This window comes from Petaurus breviceps, unplaced genomic scaffold (assembly GCF_028583685.1).
Source record: "Petaurus breviceps papuanus isolate PSGF00001 unplaced genomic scaffold, PetGlider_PUasm1.0 90701, whole genome shotgun sequence".
In the NCBI taxonomy this organism is placed as follows: Eukaryota; Metazoa; Chordata; class Mammalia; order Diprotodontia; family Petauridae; genus Petaurus; species Petaurus breviceps.
This window is the reverse complement of record NW_027187316.1, coordinates 3342730-3360226: the sequence shown is the minus strand read 5'-3', so window position 1 is coordinate 3360226 and position 17497 is coordinate 3342730. Positions and strand designations below refer to the sequence as shown.

The following is a 17497-nucleotide window of genomic DNA, read 5'->3' as shown; positions in this document are numbered from 1 at the left end:
AGTCAGTTCTGGCATCTTAGCCTTTCCCAGACCCTATAAAGTGTGTGTGTGTGTGTGTGTGTGTGTGTGTGAGTGTGAATACTCCCTCAAGATACATCTAAGTCTTTCTGAGTCTTAGTAAGTAGTCTCCACAACTTGCATGGTCAAATAAGTAATTACTCTCTGACCATTTTGTGGTAAGTCTCTCTCAATACTTAGCTAAGATGGTTCATAGATATTTGACACTTTGAGTACATGGATTATACTTGAAATCTTTCCAATTTGTAGGACTTACTGAAATTTATACTCTACTGCCTTATTGGAGAGCTCAAGGTCACCTCCGTGCCATGGATGAAACATTGAAGTTTTCCTAGCTAGCCTATCAAGCTAGATGAATGTTTATACATTTTAATCTCTGTTTTCTGAGCTATATTTTCATAACCACTAATTTTCAACACTTAAGTACCATGACTCTAAAATGTTAATAGAATTGGAGTGGGAGCAAGTATAATTTAAATTAGTTTATCCCTGTGCGCCTTCAACCTACAAATAGCTACAGAGTTATCTTCTCTCAAATTTTTGGTTCAAAATTCTGAAGGTTCAAAACTCCCGTAACAAGGAATGGCTTAGCTGAGACCAAGGAATAAAAATACATTAGTTCAAGAATGTTATATTTATGGGTGGAGCAAATTACCTCTAGATCATAGGTTCTTAAAGCATCCAAGGATAGATTTCAGGAGGTCTATCATTTTTGTTTTCACTAATCTCTACTTGAAATTTAGCATTTTCCTCAATTATTTAAAAACATTATCCAAGAATGGGCTCATAAACTTTACCAGGCTGCCAAAGGAATCTGTAATACTGTGATAGGTCCCGGATTTCCCCATGCCTCATTATAAGCATTAGTTTTCCTTAAAAAGCAAAAGCTAGGTGGTGCAGTGGATAGAGCCCTGGGCCTGGAGTCAGGAAGACCTGAATTCAAATTTGACCTCAGACACATACTAGCTGTGTGACCCTGGGCAAGTCACTTAACCTTATTTGCCTCAGTGCCTCATCTGTTAAATGAGCTAGAGAAGGAAATGGAAACCCACTCCTGTATCTTTGCCAAGAAAACCTCAAATGGAGTCACAAACAACCATGTACAACTGAAACAACTAAAAAAAAAAAGCAACAAAGTTGTCCCTGTGATTTGATTGGTCCTTGACTCCTTTGACTCACTTACGGACGTTAGAAGTTCCACCCAGAACATGGAGTCAGAGCCTCCTATCACTCGATGGATTTTTCAAGATCTCACAGGCTCAGCCTGTTAAGTTGCTATTGAATGTGTGTTGTATATATCCTTGCTCTGTTAGGACAAAGTCAGCCTTCTTTTGTTAACTCTTCAATGATTTGTGATTTATTTCCTCTCAACATCAAATCAGAATTAACAAAGTGTTGAAGTTAGACCTGCCCCTAACAGACAAGAGAAGATCAAGAAGCCCTGTTGGTCTTACCAATGGACAATATAAAAAATAGTTGTGAAAAGGCAGACATCTAAGTATAGATATAATCACAGATAGAAAGATAAAAATAGATACAAATATAGATACAGATATATATTAACATGTATAGCTCTGTGTATATGTACATCTCTATCTCTCTCTCCTTCTCTATCTATCTATCTATGTCACTTCATTATAAAATGAATAAAGAATTACAGTCTCAAAATTGGAAGGGGATTTCATCCAGTCCAAACAATACATAAAGAAGAATCCTACCAATGTCCTCCCTGCCAAATGAGAAAATACTTACTTGGATTTCAATGCCAGCTGTGTAGTTGGAGTATAGTGCAGATGATGAATTGAGGAGATCTTTTCTAAATTTCTCACGAATTTTAAAAGTGCCAAAAATTCCTATGAAATTCAAAAGGGGGGAGGGGAAGGAAGACAGAGAGAAATTTTAATGAAAATGTATATACAAATCACTAAATGGAGTTTAGAATGAACATAAAATTAAAGCAATAGGCTTCTTAAACACATCTGTTCAATGTCTACTGACCGTTGCAAGTCACATTTCCAGTTCCTTTGGATAATGGTCCTAAAATCAAATTAATTCTAACAATAATAACCTTAATTTCCAAGTTGCTTTATAGAACTTCCATATACATTATCTAATTCAATAGACTAATTCTGAGGACAGTTTTTGAGCTAGAATTTTCAATCATAGAGTTAAGGATAGCCCTAAAAAATAGAAAAATGTTATGAAATAATGCTGCTGTTCAGTAATGTCTGACTCTTTGTAACCCAATGGACCAAAGCATGCCAGGCCCTTCTATCTTCTGCTACATCCTGAAGTCTGTCCAAGCTCACGTTCATTGTTTCCATGACATTATCTATCCATCTCACGCCCTGCTGTCATTTTCCTTCTACTTTCAGTCTTTCCCAACATTAGGGCCTTTTCCAATGAGTCTTGTCTTCCCATTATGTGGACCAAGTATTTAAGCTTCACCTTCAATACGTGACCTTCCCATGAATAGCCTGAATTAATTTTTTTTTAAATACTGACTTATTTGATCTCTTTTTTGTCCAAGGGACTCTCAAAAGTCTTCTCTAGCTCCACAGTTTGAAAGCCTTGATTCTGCCATCCTCAGCTTTCTTTATAGTCCAATTCTCACAGTCATACATTGCTACTGGAAAAACCATAGCTTTGATTATATGGACCTTTAATGGTAAAGTGCGATCTCTGCTTTTTAGTGTCCTGTCCAGATTTGTCATAGCTTTTCTTCCAAGGAGCAAACATCTTTTAATTTCATGATGGCAGTTATAATCTACAGTGATCTTTGAGCCCAAGAATATAAAATCTGACATCACTGCTATTACTTCTCCCTCTATTCGCCAGGAAGTAATGCGACCAATTGCCATTGCTGTAGTTGTTGTTATATGTTAAGTTTCAAGTCAGCTTTTTCACCCTCCTCTTTAACCTTCATCAAGAAACTTCTTGATTCTTCTTCACTTTCTGCCATCAGAATGGTAAAGTCTGCATATCTGAGATTGTTGATATGTCTCTTAGAAACCTTAATTCTGGCCTTTGATTCATCCAGTGTGGTATTTTACATGATGTACACTGTATATAAGTTAAACAAATAAGGCAACACAATATACAGCCTTGTCTTACTCCTTTCCCAATCTTAAACCAATCAGTTGTTCCATATTTGGTGCTAATGGCTGTTTCTTGGCCTGCATAGAGTTTCCTCAGGAGACAAGTAAGATGACCTGATACTACCATGTTTTTGAGGGCTTGCCACATTCTATTGTGATCCACACAGTCAAAGGCCTTAGTGTAGTCAATGAAACAGAAGTAAGTGGGGAACATACATGGCAACCTGTATGGTACAGTTTGTGGGCACTGGGAAGACACTTCCTTCCTGTAAATATCTCCCAAAACAGCATTTCCCCGTGTTTGAAAGAAGTGAGACAGTCCCTTTCCTCAAGGATTTTACATTCTAATAGTGGGGGGACAACAAAAATTGTGGAATTGTAGCTAGAGAAGGACATTTTGATCTGAGAAAGCACAGGGATGATGAGTACAACAACAGGGATTTGAAAATAGAGATTTCAGTAAGTGGAGATCGATGACAAGGAAGTACGTTTCGAGAAAATATGGGAGCGAGCAGATCGGAGGAGGGGATATCCTGCGGGACTGCTATTTTGGGACGGTGGGTAGGGGAAAACGGGGAGAAAATTTGTAACTCAAAATCTGGCGGAAACAAATGATGTAAAATCAGAAGTTAATAAAGCATTTCAAAAAAAAGGAAGTATGTTTCAAATATGGAGGATGATAAGCTAAAGACATGGTCATAGAGAATGGAATGATATTAGGGAAGAACTAGAAGTCTAGTTTGGCTGGAGTCTGAAATGTCTTAAGGTGAGTATTGTGAAATTAGCAGGATCTCAATAATGGAAGGCCTTAACTTGCCTGGGTGAGTTTATATTTAATCTTAGAAATAACTGGGAGCCACTGAAGATTTCTTTGTACAAGAGTGATGTGGACAGACCTGTGCATTAGAGAAATGATTTTGGCAGCTGTGTGAAACATGAATTAGATCTAGAGAGAAGAAAGTAGAGAAAGGGGGAGAAAATGGAACAAGCATTTCTATTTCTATAGTACCTTCTATGTGCCAGGAAGTGTGTTAAGCACTTCTTAGAAATACCATCTCATTAGTTCCTCACAACAATGCTGGGAGGCAGGTGCTATTATTATATCCATTTTATAGTTGAGGAAACTGAAGTCAAGTGACTTACCCAGTCACACAGTTTGTAAATTCCTAAGGTTGTATTTGAACTCAGGTCTTCCTGACTCTGGGCCCAGTGCTCTATCCACTGAGCAACCCAGGTAACACAGAGAGGGATGTCTGTGTAAACAGCCAAGTTTCCAGAAAAGAAATGATGAGATACCATATGTAATGTGCTTTTTAACTTCAAAGCATGATAAAAAATGTTAGTGATGGTGATGGTGGTGGTGATAAAGAATGATGGTGGTGATAATGATGTTGATGACAATGATGGTAGTGATAGTGGGGGTGGTAATAATGGAGAGAACAATGATGGCGGTGGTGGTGGCGGTGGTGATGAAGAGAATGATGAGGACCTTAACTAAGATGGTGACTGTATGAATAGACATAAGGAAATGGATATTCTGGAGATAGCCTCTGTAGAACTTAGCAGAATGGAAAGTGTCCTGACTTCAAATCTCTCCTCAGGCATTTATGATCTTGGTCATGTTAGTTAGCCTCTGAAATCCTTAGCTTCCTCATCTGAGGAAGATGGTAGAGGCACCGAGGTGACCTAGTGGATAGAAAATTAAGTCTAAAGTCAAGAAGAACTGAGTTCAAATTTGACCTCAGACGCTTACTAGCTTTGGGACTCTGGGCAAGTCACTTAATTTTTGTCAGCCTCGGTTTCCTTAACTGCAAAAATGGGGATAGTGATTATTGCACATACCTCTCAGAGTTGTGAGAATCAAATAATATTTGTAAGGCACCTGGCATGTAGACGTAATCATAGACATTTAACAAATGCTTATTCCTTCTTTCCATTTCCAAAATAGAAATAACACTATTTATATAGCCTATATCACAAGGCCATTGTGAGAAAATCACTTTGCAATTCTTTAAGCACTATGTAACAATGAACTATAATTGTTGACAGCTGCTCACATGTCCTTGGTAGGAAATAGTTAAAAAGTACTCTGAGGTTTTGGATCCAAGTGATCTCGGAAAATGAGAAATACTGGATCTGGAGGATAAGGGGAGGCTAGAGAGTGCTAAGGATGTGCTTCCTGGTTCTGATCTCCCCACTAGACTTTTGTCTTCCCTCCTTATTTGTCATGCTTCACACACAATCCCCAACACCCAGCTACACTTCTTGTTATTCATCCTTCATTCTCGAAGACGACCAGTGACGTCAAGCATAAACTGTTGGGGAAATAAAATGGTTTGTAGACTAGACAAGGACATTGCTACTTAATGCCTAAAGGAAACAATTTCTCTTCCACATAAATTTATAGAGGGATAACCTTTGATGGGGCAGCTACGTGATGCAATAGAGTGCTATGCCTGTAGTCAGAAAGACTCATCTTTATGAGTTCAAATCTGACCTCAGACACTTACTAGCTGTCTGACACTGGCAAAACATTTAACCCTCTTTTCCTCAGTTTCCTCATCTGTAAAATGAGCCAGAGAAGGAAATGGCAAACCAAAACACTTTGCCAAGGAAACCCCAAATGAGATCATGAAGAGTTGGACACAACTGAAAAGAACTGAACGACAGTAACAACCTTTGATAACTTATAGCAGTCTGTTTCCCTACTGGGGAAAAAAATCAATGAGTAGAATCAAAGTGAGGTTCCTAACTAATGCGATAGAAAGAACTCTGAACTTAGAATCAAGAGGATGTTGGTAGAAATTTTAGCTTTGTTGCTTCCTACCTGTGTGACCATTTCCTATCTATCAATAAAATGAGTGGATTGGATTGTGCTTTCCCAAATCCCTTTTGTCTCTGATGCTATGAACATCTGAACTTTTCTGTCAGTAATAAATGAAAAATCAGAAAAAAAAAATAGGGACTTATATCTGTAGAGAGTGTTCTCTGGGGGTTATTTGCCAAGATTTATCTGTCTTAATGAATATCTTATTGGACCATTATTTCTCTCTTGCTGTATTTTCTTCTTAATTGAGGTAGGCAGTCAGTGCTGACTATCTAGAAAGTCAAAAGTATAAGAATCTCATTTGTAAAATATCACAATTCACACTTCATTATGAAAGATCACAGCCATATTTCCACAATGCCACTCCTTCATTGTGAGAGGGGAACATACTGGTGGAACACAAAACATATTAAACATGGTATTTTAGAGATGCTAGTTAATATAGAGGCCATCTGATTCAACTCGGGGGGAGCTAGGTGGCTCAATGGATAGAGCACCAGGCCTGGAGTTAGGGAGATTCATTTTACTGAGTTTAAATCTGGTCTCAGACATTTAGTAGCTGACTGATCCTGGGCAAGTCACTTAACCCTCTTTTCCTCAGTGTCCTCATCTGTAAAATGAGCTGGAGAAAAAAATGGCAAACTATGCCAGTCTTTGCCAAGAAAACCCTAAATGGCATCATGAAGAGTCAGTCACAACTTAAAACAACTCAACAACAGTCTATCTCTAGAATTTTAAATTAAATATGGCATGGAAAGTTAAGTACAATGTATAAGGCTTGATTTTCGGGGGGGGGGTTGGTTTGGGTTTTTTAATTATACTGGGGAAAAGAGGAGGATCAAAACAATGCTATAACATCGCTTGGGATAGATGGGTTGACAATAACAAAAGACCAAGGTACTGAACTATGATTTTGCCTCTGTTTGTTCTGTCAGGAGAGTAGTGGGGGTACAATGGAAAGAACTGGCTAAGAAGCAGGGTTCAAATCTTGTCTTTAACACTTACTATTCTTTTTTCCAGTTATTGATACATTTTATTTTCTCCCCAATTATATGCTAAAATAATTTAAAACTTTTTTATAGTTTTTAGTTTTAAATTCTATCTCTTCCACCCCTAACACTTACTCTTCTTAGGCAGTTAGATGGTGTAGCTGATAAAGACCAGGGCCTAGAGTGATGAGGACCAGAGTTCAAATCTGACTTCAGATAACTTACTAGCTATGTGACCCTGGTCAAGTCATTTACCTACTGTCTACCTCAGTCTCCCCATCTGTAAAATGAGGATAATAAGAGTACCTACCTCCCAAGGTAGTTGTGAGGTTACATATTTGTAAAGTGCTTTGCAAACCTTAAAGTTATCTATAAATATTGATGATTATTAATACATTAATAACCTTGGGCAGGTCACTTGACTTCCCTTGAGCCTCATTTTTCTCAAATACAAAATAAAGAAGTGGGTAGGGGGTGGATGGAATAGCCTCTGAGGTCCTTCCCAGTTCTAGATCCATGATCCTGTAATTATTGGATTGGAAAAGATAAGGCCAAAAAGAGGAGTTCTGGGTACCAAAATTAGGGAAGGAAATTGTTACACCAGAAAGTATCTGAAGGAAAGCAATCAGGATGGTGAAGGGCTTTGAATCCATACCTATCAGGATGTGTGAAAGGAACTAGGCATTTTTAACCTGGAGAAGACCTAAGATGAAGGAGGGCATGATCGTTATCTTTGGGCATCTGAAGGGCTGACACCTGGAAGAGAGTTTGGAATTATTCTGTTTGTTAACTGAGGAATGAAAATGGATGGAGGTATCTAGGATGCAAATTGAGGATTCATATTAGGAAAAACTTACTAACATTTACAGTTCCAATGTGGGATAGGCTGCCTTAGGAGGCTGTGAGTTTTCCCTCTTTAGAGGTGTTTAATCAAAGGCCGAGTGACAACTTGTTAGGTATGTTATGGTGGAGTTTCTTTCTAAAATGACTGTATCTGCCCCTAATACTAGAATTCTGTAATTCTGTGAAGATGGGTAGGATGGTGTTAAGAGGGTACCTAGGTGAACTTAGTAAATATGTTGCTTGGTCCGAAAGAACTACAAATTGCAGAAAGAACTGAACCACTGTCAAAAATCTTTAAATCCTAAAGAACAGAAGAGGCACTGCAGGATTGGAAAAAACTGATGATGGCCTGATTTTAAAAACATAAGGGGGAAAAGGGGGAGAATGAAGTCTGTGAAAAATGTAGACTCGTGAGATTGGTTTTGATCTTAGAAAAATTCCAAAGTGTTTTATTGAATGGGATAGTTTGTGAACACTTAGAAAAGGAAGTAATGATCACAAAAAAACCAGCATAGTTTTATTAAAATGAGTTCTTGTCACACCCACCTCATTTCCTGTTTTCTAAGGGTCACTAGCCTGGAAGATCAGGGAAATTCTTTAGATAAAATTTACCTAAAATTTAGGGAAACTTTGATGAAGGCTTGCATGCTATTCTCGAGGGCAAGAGGAAAAAATGTGGACTAGATGTCTAGTCTAGATATAGCTGCATATAGTTCGATGGCAAGATCCAAAGAGTAATCATTAATGGCTTGATATTATCACAGAAGAGAATTTCTGGTAGAGTATTACTAGGATATGTTTGGTCTTATATTCTTTATCATTTATGTTGAAGAAGAGGGTAAAGATGATCACAGTTATAGATAATAAAGAACATATCAGCATCCAACAAAATATCTCAACAGGAGTGAATATTGGACTAAATCTAAAAAGAAAAACTTAATAGTAATAAAATATAAAGTTTTACACTTTAAAAATTACATTTTAAGAAAATAAACGTTCCAAGAACAAGATGGAAAAGGTTTAGCCAGATCATCTGAAAAAGATCTAGGGCGTTCAGTGGTCCATAACCTCAATGTGAGTCAGCAGCATGATATTACTAAATTAACTAATACAATCTTAGGTTGCATTAAGAAAAGCAGCATGTCCAAGATTAAGAAGGGGATAATCTTCTTCTATTTTGCCCTTTGTGGTATTGTGTTCCATTTGGGATGCCACGTTTTAGGAAAAATACCAAGCTGGAGAATGTCCAGAGAATGACAAGCTTGTCTTTGTCCTTTGTTTTTTAAAAAGACCATGATAGCAGGGAAATGAGGACGTGACTTGCAGTTGACTTTGATTTGAGTGAGGGAGGGCTGTGCAAGTACCAGCCTCACTTTCTCCTCCAGAGCCATCTGGTTCCAGTGGTCAGATATTCATCAGGATGACTGGAGATGACCCAGGATGCAATGGGAGACCCTGGCCCTTTTAGGCTAAGGCCTTTTCAGGTTCTCACTTTGAGTGAGGTAACACCTATTCAGTGGACGTTTAAGAAGTGAGGAATGACAAGCAGTATGGTAAGGGGACCTTGAAATGATGCAATATAAGAATTTTTTGAAGGAAATGGGGACAGAAAGGAGAAAACTTATAGGCAGGGAAGCTTAATGGCTGCCATCACGTATTTGAAGGGCTATCAAGTCTGAGAGGGAATAGTTTTGTTTTGTAGCCTTGTGGTATCAAAATTAGGAGTAACACAATTTACATTGAGGCAAATTTAGGCTTGATACAGAAAAAGACTTCCTAACAGAACTACCATGAGTGATTCTTCCTCGTTAGAGATCTTTGTTCAAAGATTGGATGACTCCTTATCAGGCCTTTTATAGGGGACATTTATTCTTGTTCAGGTAGGGATTGGGTTCTGTGGTTTTTAAGGCCTTTTTCAACTCTGAGTGTTAGTGACTTTGAGCTGTGAAATGGAGTTGTCCAGGTTGAGATAGGTATCAAGGAAGAGACAGGATTTAAACCCAGTTCTTTTTGTTACAAATACAATATTTTATGGTTTTTTTTTTAATGATATGTCTATGTTTCATGGGAGTAGGTCAAGTCAGAAAAGTTACCATTCTAACATAAAAAGATTTTTCACTCACATACTATAACAAAGAATAGGGCCCTCAGAGTCATTCTAATTTGTCTATTGCATATGTGTGTATGATATATATGATACATGTGTGTATAGTGCATATATTATATATATTTGTATATGGGTAGTATATGTATATATACATACTTTACACACATATGTAGATAGGTAAATGATAGATGAATGATAAATAATAGCGGAATGAGAGATAAATGATATTTAGATAGATAGATAGATAGATAGATAGATAGATAGATAGATAGATAGATAGATAGGTAGATAGATATTTGACCTGTAATATCTTTGGTACAGGAAACTTCCAAGTAAGGAAACTCTTTCTATCAATATTATTTGGCTCTCCCTCTAGTCTTTATAGTCTTAGAGAGATGCCTAAAGAGAAGTTGGGTGACTTGGCCAAGGCCACATAGCTACTACATGTCAAAGATGATACTAGAACCCAGGGCTTCTGAACTTTGAGAAGAAGTATTTATGCACAGTGCTACACTATCTCTCATTGAGAGGGTGAGAGGGAGGAGGGAGGAAGGGAGAGAGAGAGACAGAGACAGAGAGAGACAAAGAGAGAGACAGAGAGATGATGCAGAAATAGACATAGATATATAGATATATTATAGTTATCTTGTTCAAATCTGGAAAATTGGGACTTGCAGAGGTTAAGACTTTGTCCAAGATCACATAGACAATAAGAAGTAGGGAGGGAAGTGAATCTGGTTATACAAACAGAAATGGTTTGTTGATTTTTCTTTCAATACATTATGAATAGTTTACATGTAAATTAGGGAATTGGAACTGCCTAATGGATTTTCCCAAAGTTTCTGGTTGGGAATTTGAGCCAAGAAAAATGAAAAAGCCCTGAGATTTTTTTTGGACTTTCCATGGCACAGGTATCTTAATATGAGGGTTATATTCATATTCATAAAGCATTGCTCTTAGATTTTATGAAGTCTACAGCAAAGTTGGATTCAGAGGAGAGGAGAAGGAATCAATGATTCATCAACATTGGAGGCAACTTTGGGAAATGGGACAGGTTTAAGAAGAAATTCTCTCCTATGCTTTACTTGGACATTCCTACAGTTTAGATGGGGCCAGGTAGTGGGTAACAGGAGCAGAATTTCCCTTTTATCTCTGTTTCTCTTGTCACTATAGTAGTCCTTTCTCCCATATTGCTGGTAATGGATCCATTAAAGAAGCCTCCTACCCACCCAAAATGAGCATATGAATTACTGAAATAGATCTTTTAATTGCTCTCCCACCCCTACCCCGCCTTCATGTCTCTAGTTTATTCTTATCCAGTCTACAAGACTAATTTTTCTAAAACACTACTTTCATAATGTCACTCTTCTACTTGAAAAAAAAAAACACAAATATAATAACTTCCTTCCTATGGTCTCTTGGAACAAGTCCAAATGCTTGGCATTTAAGGTTCTCATTTATCTGACCCCATGCTACCTCATCTTTCCCTATTTTCCAATATGCCTTTTCCATCCCAGTCTGTACAGTCTCTGTAACATCCCATGCATAGAACATAGAGCTTTGAATTTTAGAGCTAGAAGGGACATTAAAGATCCATTATTTAACTTCCTTAGATTTTATTTTCTTCATTTGGCAAAATGAGGAGATTAGACTAGATGACCTCTCAGCTTTCTTGTAATGCCAGATTTATGATCCTGGTCTAAACTTTTCATTATATGGATGAGAAAGCTGAAGCCCAGAGAGGCTGTAAATTGATCCTAGTTTCAGAGTTAATTAATTGCTTAATCAATCAATTAAAAAACATTTTTAAGCACTTGCTATTTGCCAAGCATTACACTAGCAGTAACAACAAAAGTGAATCATTGTTCTCAAGAATCTTATATTCTGATAAAGGAGACAACATACTCATATATAATTATCTACATAATATTTTCAAATGAATATAAGGAAGTTTGGGAGGATATAAGGAATGATTGTGCTCACAGCTGGGAGGACCAATAAACACTTCATGTAGAACAGAGGTTCCCAAACTTATTTGGTCTATTTGCCCCCTTTAAAAAAAATTTATTCAGCACCCCCTTGAAATCTACTTTCTTTCACCCTTTAATGGTTTTTTCAAAATTTGAATCATTTTTTAAAATTCTAAAATATTTTTAAATGATCCATCTTAAATTTAACCATTTGTTGTATATTTGTGGGGTTTTTCTGCACTGAAATTTTGTTGACAAAATATTGTGTCATGTAACCATATAGTATTATATTGTAAACAAGTTATTACACATACATCCTGCAAATACATGCTGGACTTCCCACCAAGCATGGCATCCAGCTCTCCTGACAACACTTGCTTGTTAAGACCTGTGGTGGACCTGACCACTGATCAGTTATAACTTGCATTTTATGTGTTTATTTAGAAAATAATGCAATCACTATGACTTTAACTCAGCTCCATAACAGATGAAACATGTTACAATGGCTTTTCAAGATTTTCTTATCTTTTTTTCTTTCCTTATGTTTCCATTACCCCCTTATTTTTATTATGCCTCAGAATTGCGCATAAGGCTACTACTACCACCTCCCTGGATTGTTCCAGTGCCCTCCAGGGGGCAGTATTATCCACTTTGGGACCCTATGAACCTGCTTGAGCTGAGTCTCTCACTTTCTCTGAACCACTCTGGCAAGTAGCAATTAAAACTAGCTTGAACTCATTGGGTTGTCAAGGAGCAGTTCCATAATGTCATTTAAACCATAAAGTCCCAAATATTCACCTAATTCACCGCAGGCCAAAACCATAACTGAGTTAACAGCGGTGCTCTTGGCCAACATTGACTTGTAGTACCAGTCTTTAATCTCTGCTTTGCTCTAGTCTTCTTAACCTTTCTTTTAACCCATTCATTTCATGCTCCTCATTTCTCTCTCCCATGGTTTGGGAGTCAGTAGTGGTAGGAAGGGAAGTGAGTGAAGATGCCAGGAGACATAGCAAAAAGATTCAAATGTTTTCCTAGTATAGCTGTATCTACATAGGATCATATATTTAGAGCTGAAAGACACCTTAGAGATCACGGGATCGAACCCTCTCATTTTATAGATGAGGAAACCAAGGCTCAGAAAGGCAGGGTGACTTGCCCAGCATCCCTCAGGCAGTAAATAGGCAGAACTGAGAAATTAACCCATGTCCTTTGACTTTAAATCCAATATACTTTCTGGAAACCATGCTGCCCAGTTGTGGCCCTGTCTTGACCCTGACAAGCTATTGCATTCTCCAGATATCAGCAGTTATCCCTTAGGGGTGACTGGTAGGGTGAGGAAGAAAGTAATGGTATCAAGGGTACCACAGAAAGAAAGAATATGTGCATTCTCCCTCCCTTCCCCTTCCTCCCACCCCACCCTCATTTAAAGGAAAGCTTTTCCCATTCTTCCTTCCAAGTATTCTACCATATTCTATGAGCTTACTTGTTCTCTCACAGAAGCTGATGCTGTCATGAAGACTGTTCAGCTGACAATCACAGTTTTGATGTGCCCCTGTCTTGTTAAAATGGCATCTCCTGGGATCTAGGCAAGTGTGAGAAAACCAGTGGTAACTGTCTTCACAAGCACATCTCAGGGTTCCATTCAGGATACTACAGTCTGCACAGAAGGAGGAAGGGATAAAAGAATAAGTGATGATTTTTTTAAATATACTTTTAAGTTAGTTAAATATTTCTCAACTACATATAAAAAATTTAACCTTCATTTTAAAAAATTTGGGGTTGCCAATTTTCTCCCTCTTTCCCAACCCTTCCCCAACTCTTAAGAAGGTAAGCAATATGATATCAATTATACATGTTAAGTCGTGCAAAATATATTCCCATATTAATCTTAGAACAAGTGTTTATTAAACACCTAAGTGGTGCTTACAAATGTTATCTCATTGGAAGGAAGGTTGAATATTTCATTAGGTCTTACATGCAAATTTCCAATCACTAAGAATAGAATGTCTTCTACAAACTAAGTCACTCCGTCTAGCTGAAAGGCAACTAGAGAACCCAAATCTAAATCCTGGCCCTTCCTTAATCTGTGCTGGACCTTGGAAAAGTCCCTTAATTCTCCTGGTCCTTAATTTCTGTGTTTGTAAAATGAGGGGTTGGAATAGATGGCCTCTAAAATTTTTTCCAGCTTAAAATCTATGATCCTATGCTCCCCCTAACTTAAGGAATGGAACCAGTTATTAAAGTAGGAAGGCTTCAGGCAAGGTAAATGCTCAACTTAACAGATTCAGTTATTACAACAGAGGAACCACAATCTCAGGGCAAAGATACATCTGCTCATTGGACATTGTTTGCCATGAAGGGGTGATGGAAAAATAATATTTATGAATTATGGGGTTTATTTGGTGGGATCCAAATAATTTCTCTACAGATAAGGAGACTCTCTTTGGTTATGATTCTACCAGAGGATATTCCCCCCATCAAGGGCTGGCCTTGAGAACAAGCAGTTCTTACCCTCTCTTGCCATGATGTTATTAACCTTTGCTTCTACCTGGCTCAGAATTCCTACAATTAGAGTTATTTTCTTATGTCAGACCATAAAATTTGGGCTCCATAAGACAAACATGGAAATATATGTGTAGGACCTAACATAAGGGAAGGCTCTAGGGCATCTCCTCATGCCTGTTGCCATTAGTATACACTAATGATGTAATAGTTTACTCATATTGGCACAGAACACTAGTCTCAAGGGATAGTAAAGGGTTTTTTACTGGGCATCAGGAAGACCTAGCTTCAGGTTTTGCTGTTAGCAGTTACAACCTGTAAACGTTATAAATGTGTGACTGGGACAAATTCTTCACATCTCCAAGTTTCAATTTTCTTATCTGTAAAATAGAAAATGAAGTGCTCATCTTTTAGGGTTGTTGTGGGAAATCAAAAAATATCATGTATATAAAATGTCTGGTACATAGTAAGGGCTTAATAAATTAATATTAATAAAAATCAATAATTTAATTAATTTTATTGATGAATAATAAATGGATAAATAATAAATATATATTAACAAATGTTTGTTGACTATCAGTCATTAATTACATAAGGCAAGGAAGTTTCAATGGGGAAGAAAATGGAAGGGAACCCAGAGCTTGGCAGTCATGAGCCTTAGGTGACCAGAAAATAACAAAGGCTACCACCTGAGAAAATTACAGTTTTTTAGGGCTTAGGACCTCAGAGATTTTGGTAATTACTGGGAGGGGGAGGTTGGGATAAAATATGAATGTCCTGGTTGAGATAGGTCAGGCCCTGTGGGATAGGGTTCTGAAAGCAAAGGAGTAAATCTTAAAAGGTAAGAGCAGATTATGATGATAAATTTAGAACTAGAAGGGACCTTAGAAGTTGTTAAGGCCAACCCCCTCATTTTACAAAGGAGAAAATTGAGCTGAGAGGCGAAATAACTTGTCTGGTGTCACACATTTATTAAGTTTCTAAGGCAGGATTTTAACTCAGGCCTTCATACCTCCAACTTCAGTGATTTTCCTACTGTTTTACCCCCTTCTAAATATTTAGGGCTCACCCACATTAATCCATTCCCCATACCAATCCTGAACAAAAAAAGTGTTGGCTCACATGTAGTAGCTTTCTTTCTGATAATTTCCAATGTCCCGTTTGGCCAGGAGTATCGGGGCTTCAGGTCCTTCAGAAAATACTGAAATTTCCTTTTTTCAGCTGAATGTTGATAGGTTACCCAAAGCAACAGCTCATATTCCTGTACTGTGCCTAAAGAAAGGAATAGGAAAGATCAGAATTTACTCTTATTTCAGTCAAGATGGGAAAAATAATGCTGGTGAACAGACTGTGAGGCATTTCATAGATACAAAGGGATGTTCAAGCATGACATAATGTTCTCTGAGTCATAAAATCTCAGAATGTGAGGGGGACCTTCATGCCCAGCTCATCCGACCTCCACATTTCACCATTTAGGAGCCTGAAGTCATAGGAACGACTCCCCAGCGTTATTTTTCTCTGTATAGGAAACCCTACCCATTGATTAATGAGTGGGACAAATGGCCCTGTTTGGCTGGGATGATTCAGACCTTTGCATTTCCTGCCCCTGGTGGTCTTTTGTTGCCACTCCTGTTCCTCAAAGTCCTCCACTAGCCCCAGGTCACCACACCTCCAACCCCTGGGCCACCACACCTGACATCCCCCAAGCATCATCACCCCGGGGGCCTTTCCTGGGGTCTGCATTCTCCCATTGTTGTTCCTCCATTCTTGAATTTGGAGAAAATTTATTTGGGAGAGGAAAAGGGAAGTATGGAGTACAGTAATGTTGGTAAGCTGCTTGTTATTTTATCTGTTTGAGAGGATGGTAGGTAGGTACTGTCCTAGCTGGATGCTGTGTATTAATAGTGTAGATAGTATTTTTTTCACTGCTACAGAAGTTCCTGTAGAATGTAACTTTCTTGAGGGCAGGAGTTATGGCATTTTTCACTTCATATCTTTAGTGTCAAACTGTGTGCCTTGTGCAGGTGTTGTTTTTCAGTTGTGTCTGACTCTTTGTGACCTAATTTAGGGTTTTCTTGGCAAATGTACTAAAGTGGTTTGCCATTCATTTCCTTCTCCAGCTCATTTTACAGATGAGGAACTGAGGGAAAAAGAATTAAGTAACTTGCCCAGCATCACACAGCTAGGAAGTGTCTGAGGTTGGATTTGAACTCAGGAAGAGGAGTCTTCCTGACTTTAAGACCAGTACTTTATTCACTGTTCCACCTACCTGTTTGCATATAGTAATCATTTAATAAATGCTCAGTGATTGGTTAAGAGTGTGCTGTTTGGAGTCATATTATAGCATTCTCAAATGAGAGTAAGCCCAACTGCTGTTGGGTTTGTAGATCCCCATCAACTGATTTTGCCCTGGGCAAAAGAATTTCTGACACAGTAAGGCATAGTCAATGGAATAAGCCTCAGAACTGGAAGGTCTTAGGTTCAGGTCCTGCTTCTAACTTATTAGCTAGGTGATGCTGGACAAATCACTTAAACTCTTTCAATGTGCTAGTCAACCTCAGACTGTAAATCACAGAGACCTGCATTGATAGAAGTTTCTTCACCTGAAAGCTCCTCATACCAAGAATTATTTTATATTTTGTTGAAGCCTATGGACCCCTTCTCAAAATGTTTTTAAATGCATAAAATATAATACATATGATTATGAAAGAATCCAATTATATTGAAATCCAGCTATCAAAACATTTTTAAATTCTAGTTCAGGAACCCCACATGAAGAATTATATCTTTATACCAATTGGCATCAAAGGTTCAGTCCTAAAAAGATCACATAAGAATTTCTCATTATATCTCTGTGAATATCCAAGGAAATGTTCTAGGTCTTGTCCACTTACCTCCTCCAAATTGGCTGATTAGAAATGCAGTCAATTTAAGCATACAAAGACAGTTGGCTTATAGAGTAAAATGTTTTTTGAAACTAAAGAAGATCCACTAGGTAACCAAACGTGCTAAGAAATAGTTTAGCTTAATGTATTAAAATCTAGGTCCCTGAAGTACAAAATGTTCATCTTCTGCTCTGTAACATTCCCAGCTGCGCACACACACACACACACACACACACACACACACACACACACACACAC

General features: G+C 37.9%; 1 protein-coding gene across 7 annotated transcripts in view; it reads right to left on the bottom strand.

Annotated features, from left to right (window-relative positions):
- ADGRF1 (adhesion G protein-coupled receptor F1) overlaps positions 1 to 17497 on the bottom strand; it is a 70070-nt gene that overhangs the window by 30258 nt on the left and 22315 nt on the right. For all 7 annotated transcript variants that reach the window (XR_011163976.1, XM_069065811.1, XM_069065812.1 and 4 more), the window contains 3 exons: positions 15477 to 15626; positions 13336 to 13509; positions 1771 to 1871 (listed from right to left, as the gene is read on the bottom strand). Coding sequence is in view for 6 of the 7 variants with exons in the window: in XM_069065811.1 (XP_068921912.1) it covers positions 1771 to 1871; positions 13336 to 13509; positions 15477 to 15626 (425 nt within the window). In the remaining variant the exon portion in view is untranslated. The remainder of the gene's footprint in view (positions 1 to 1770; positions 1872 to 13335; positions 13510 to 15476; positions 15627 to 17497) is intronic.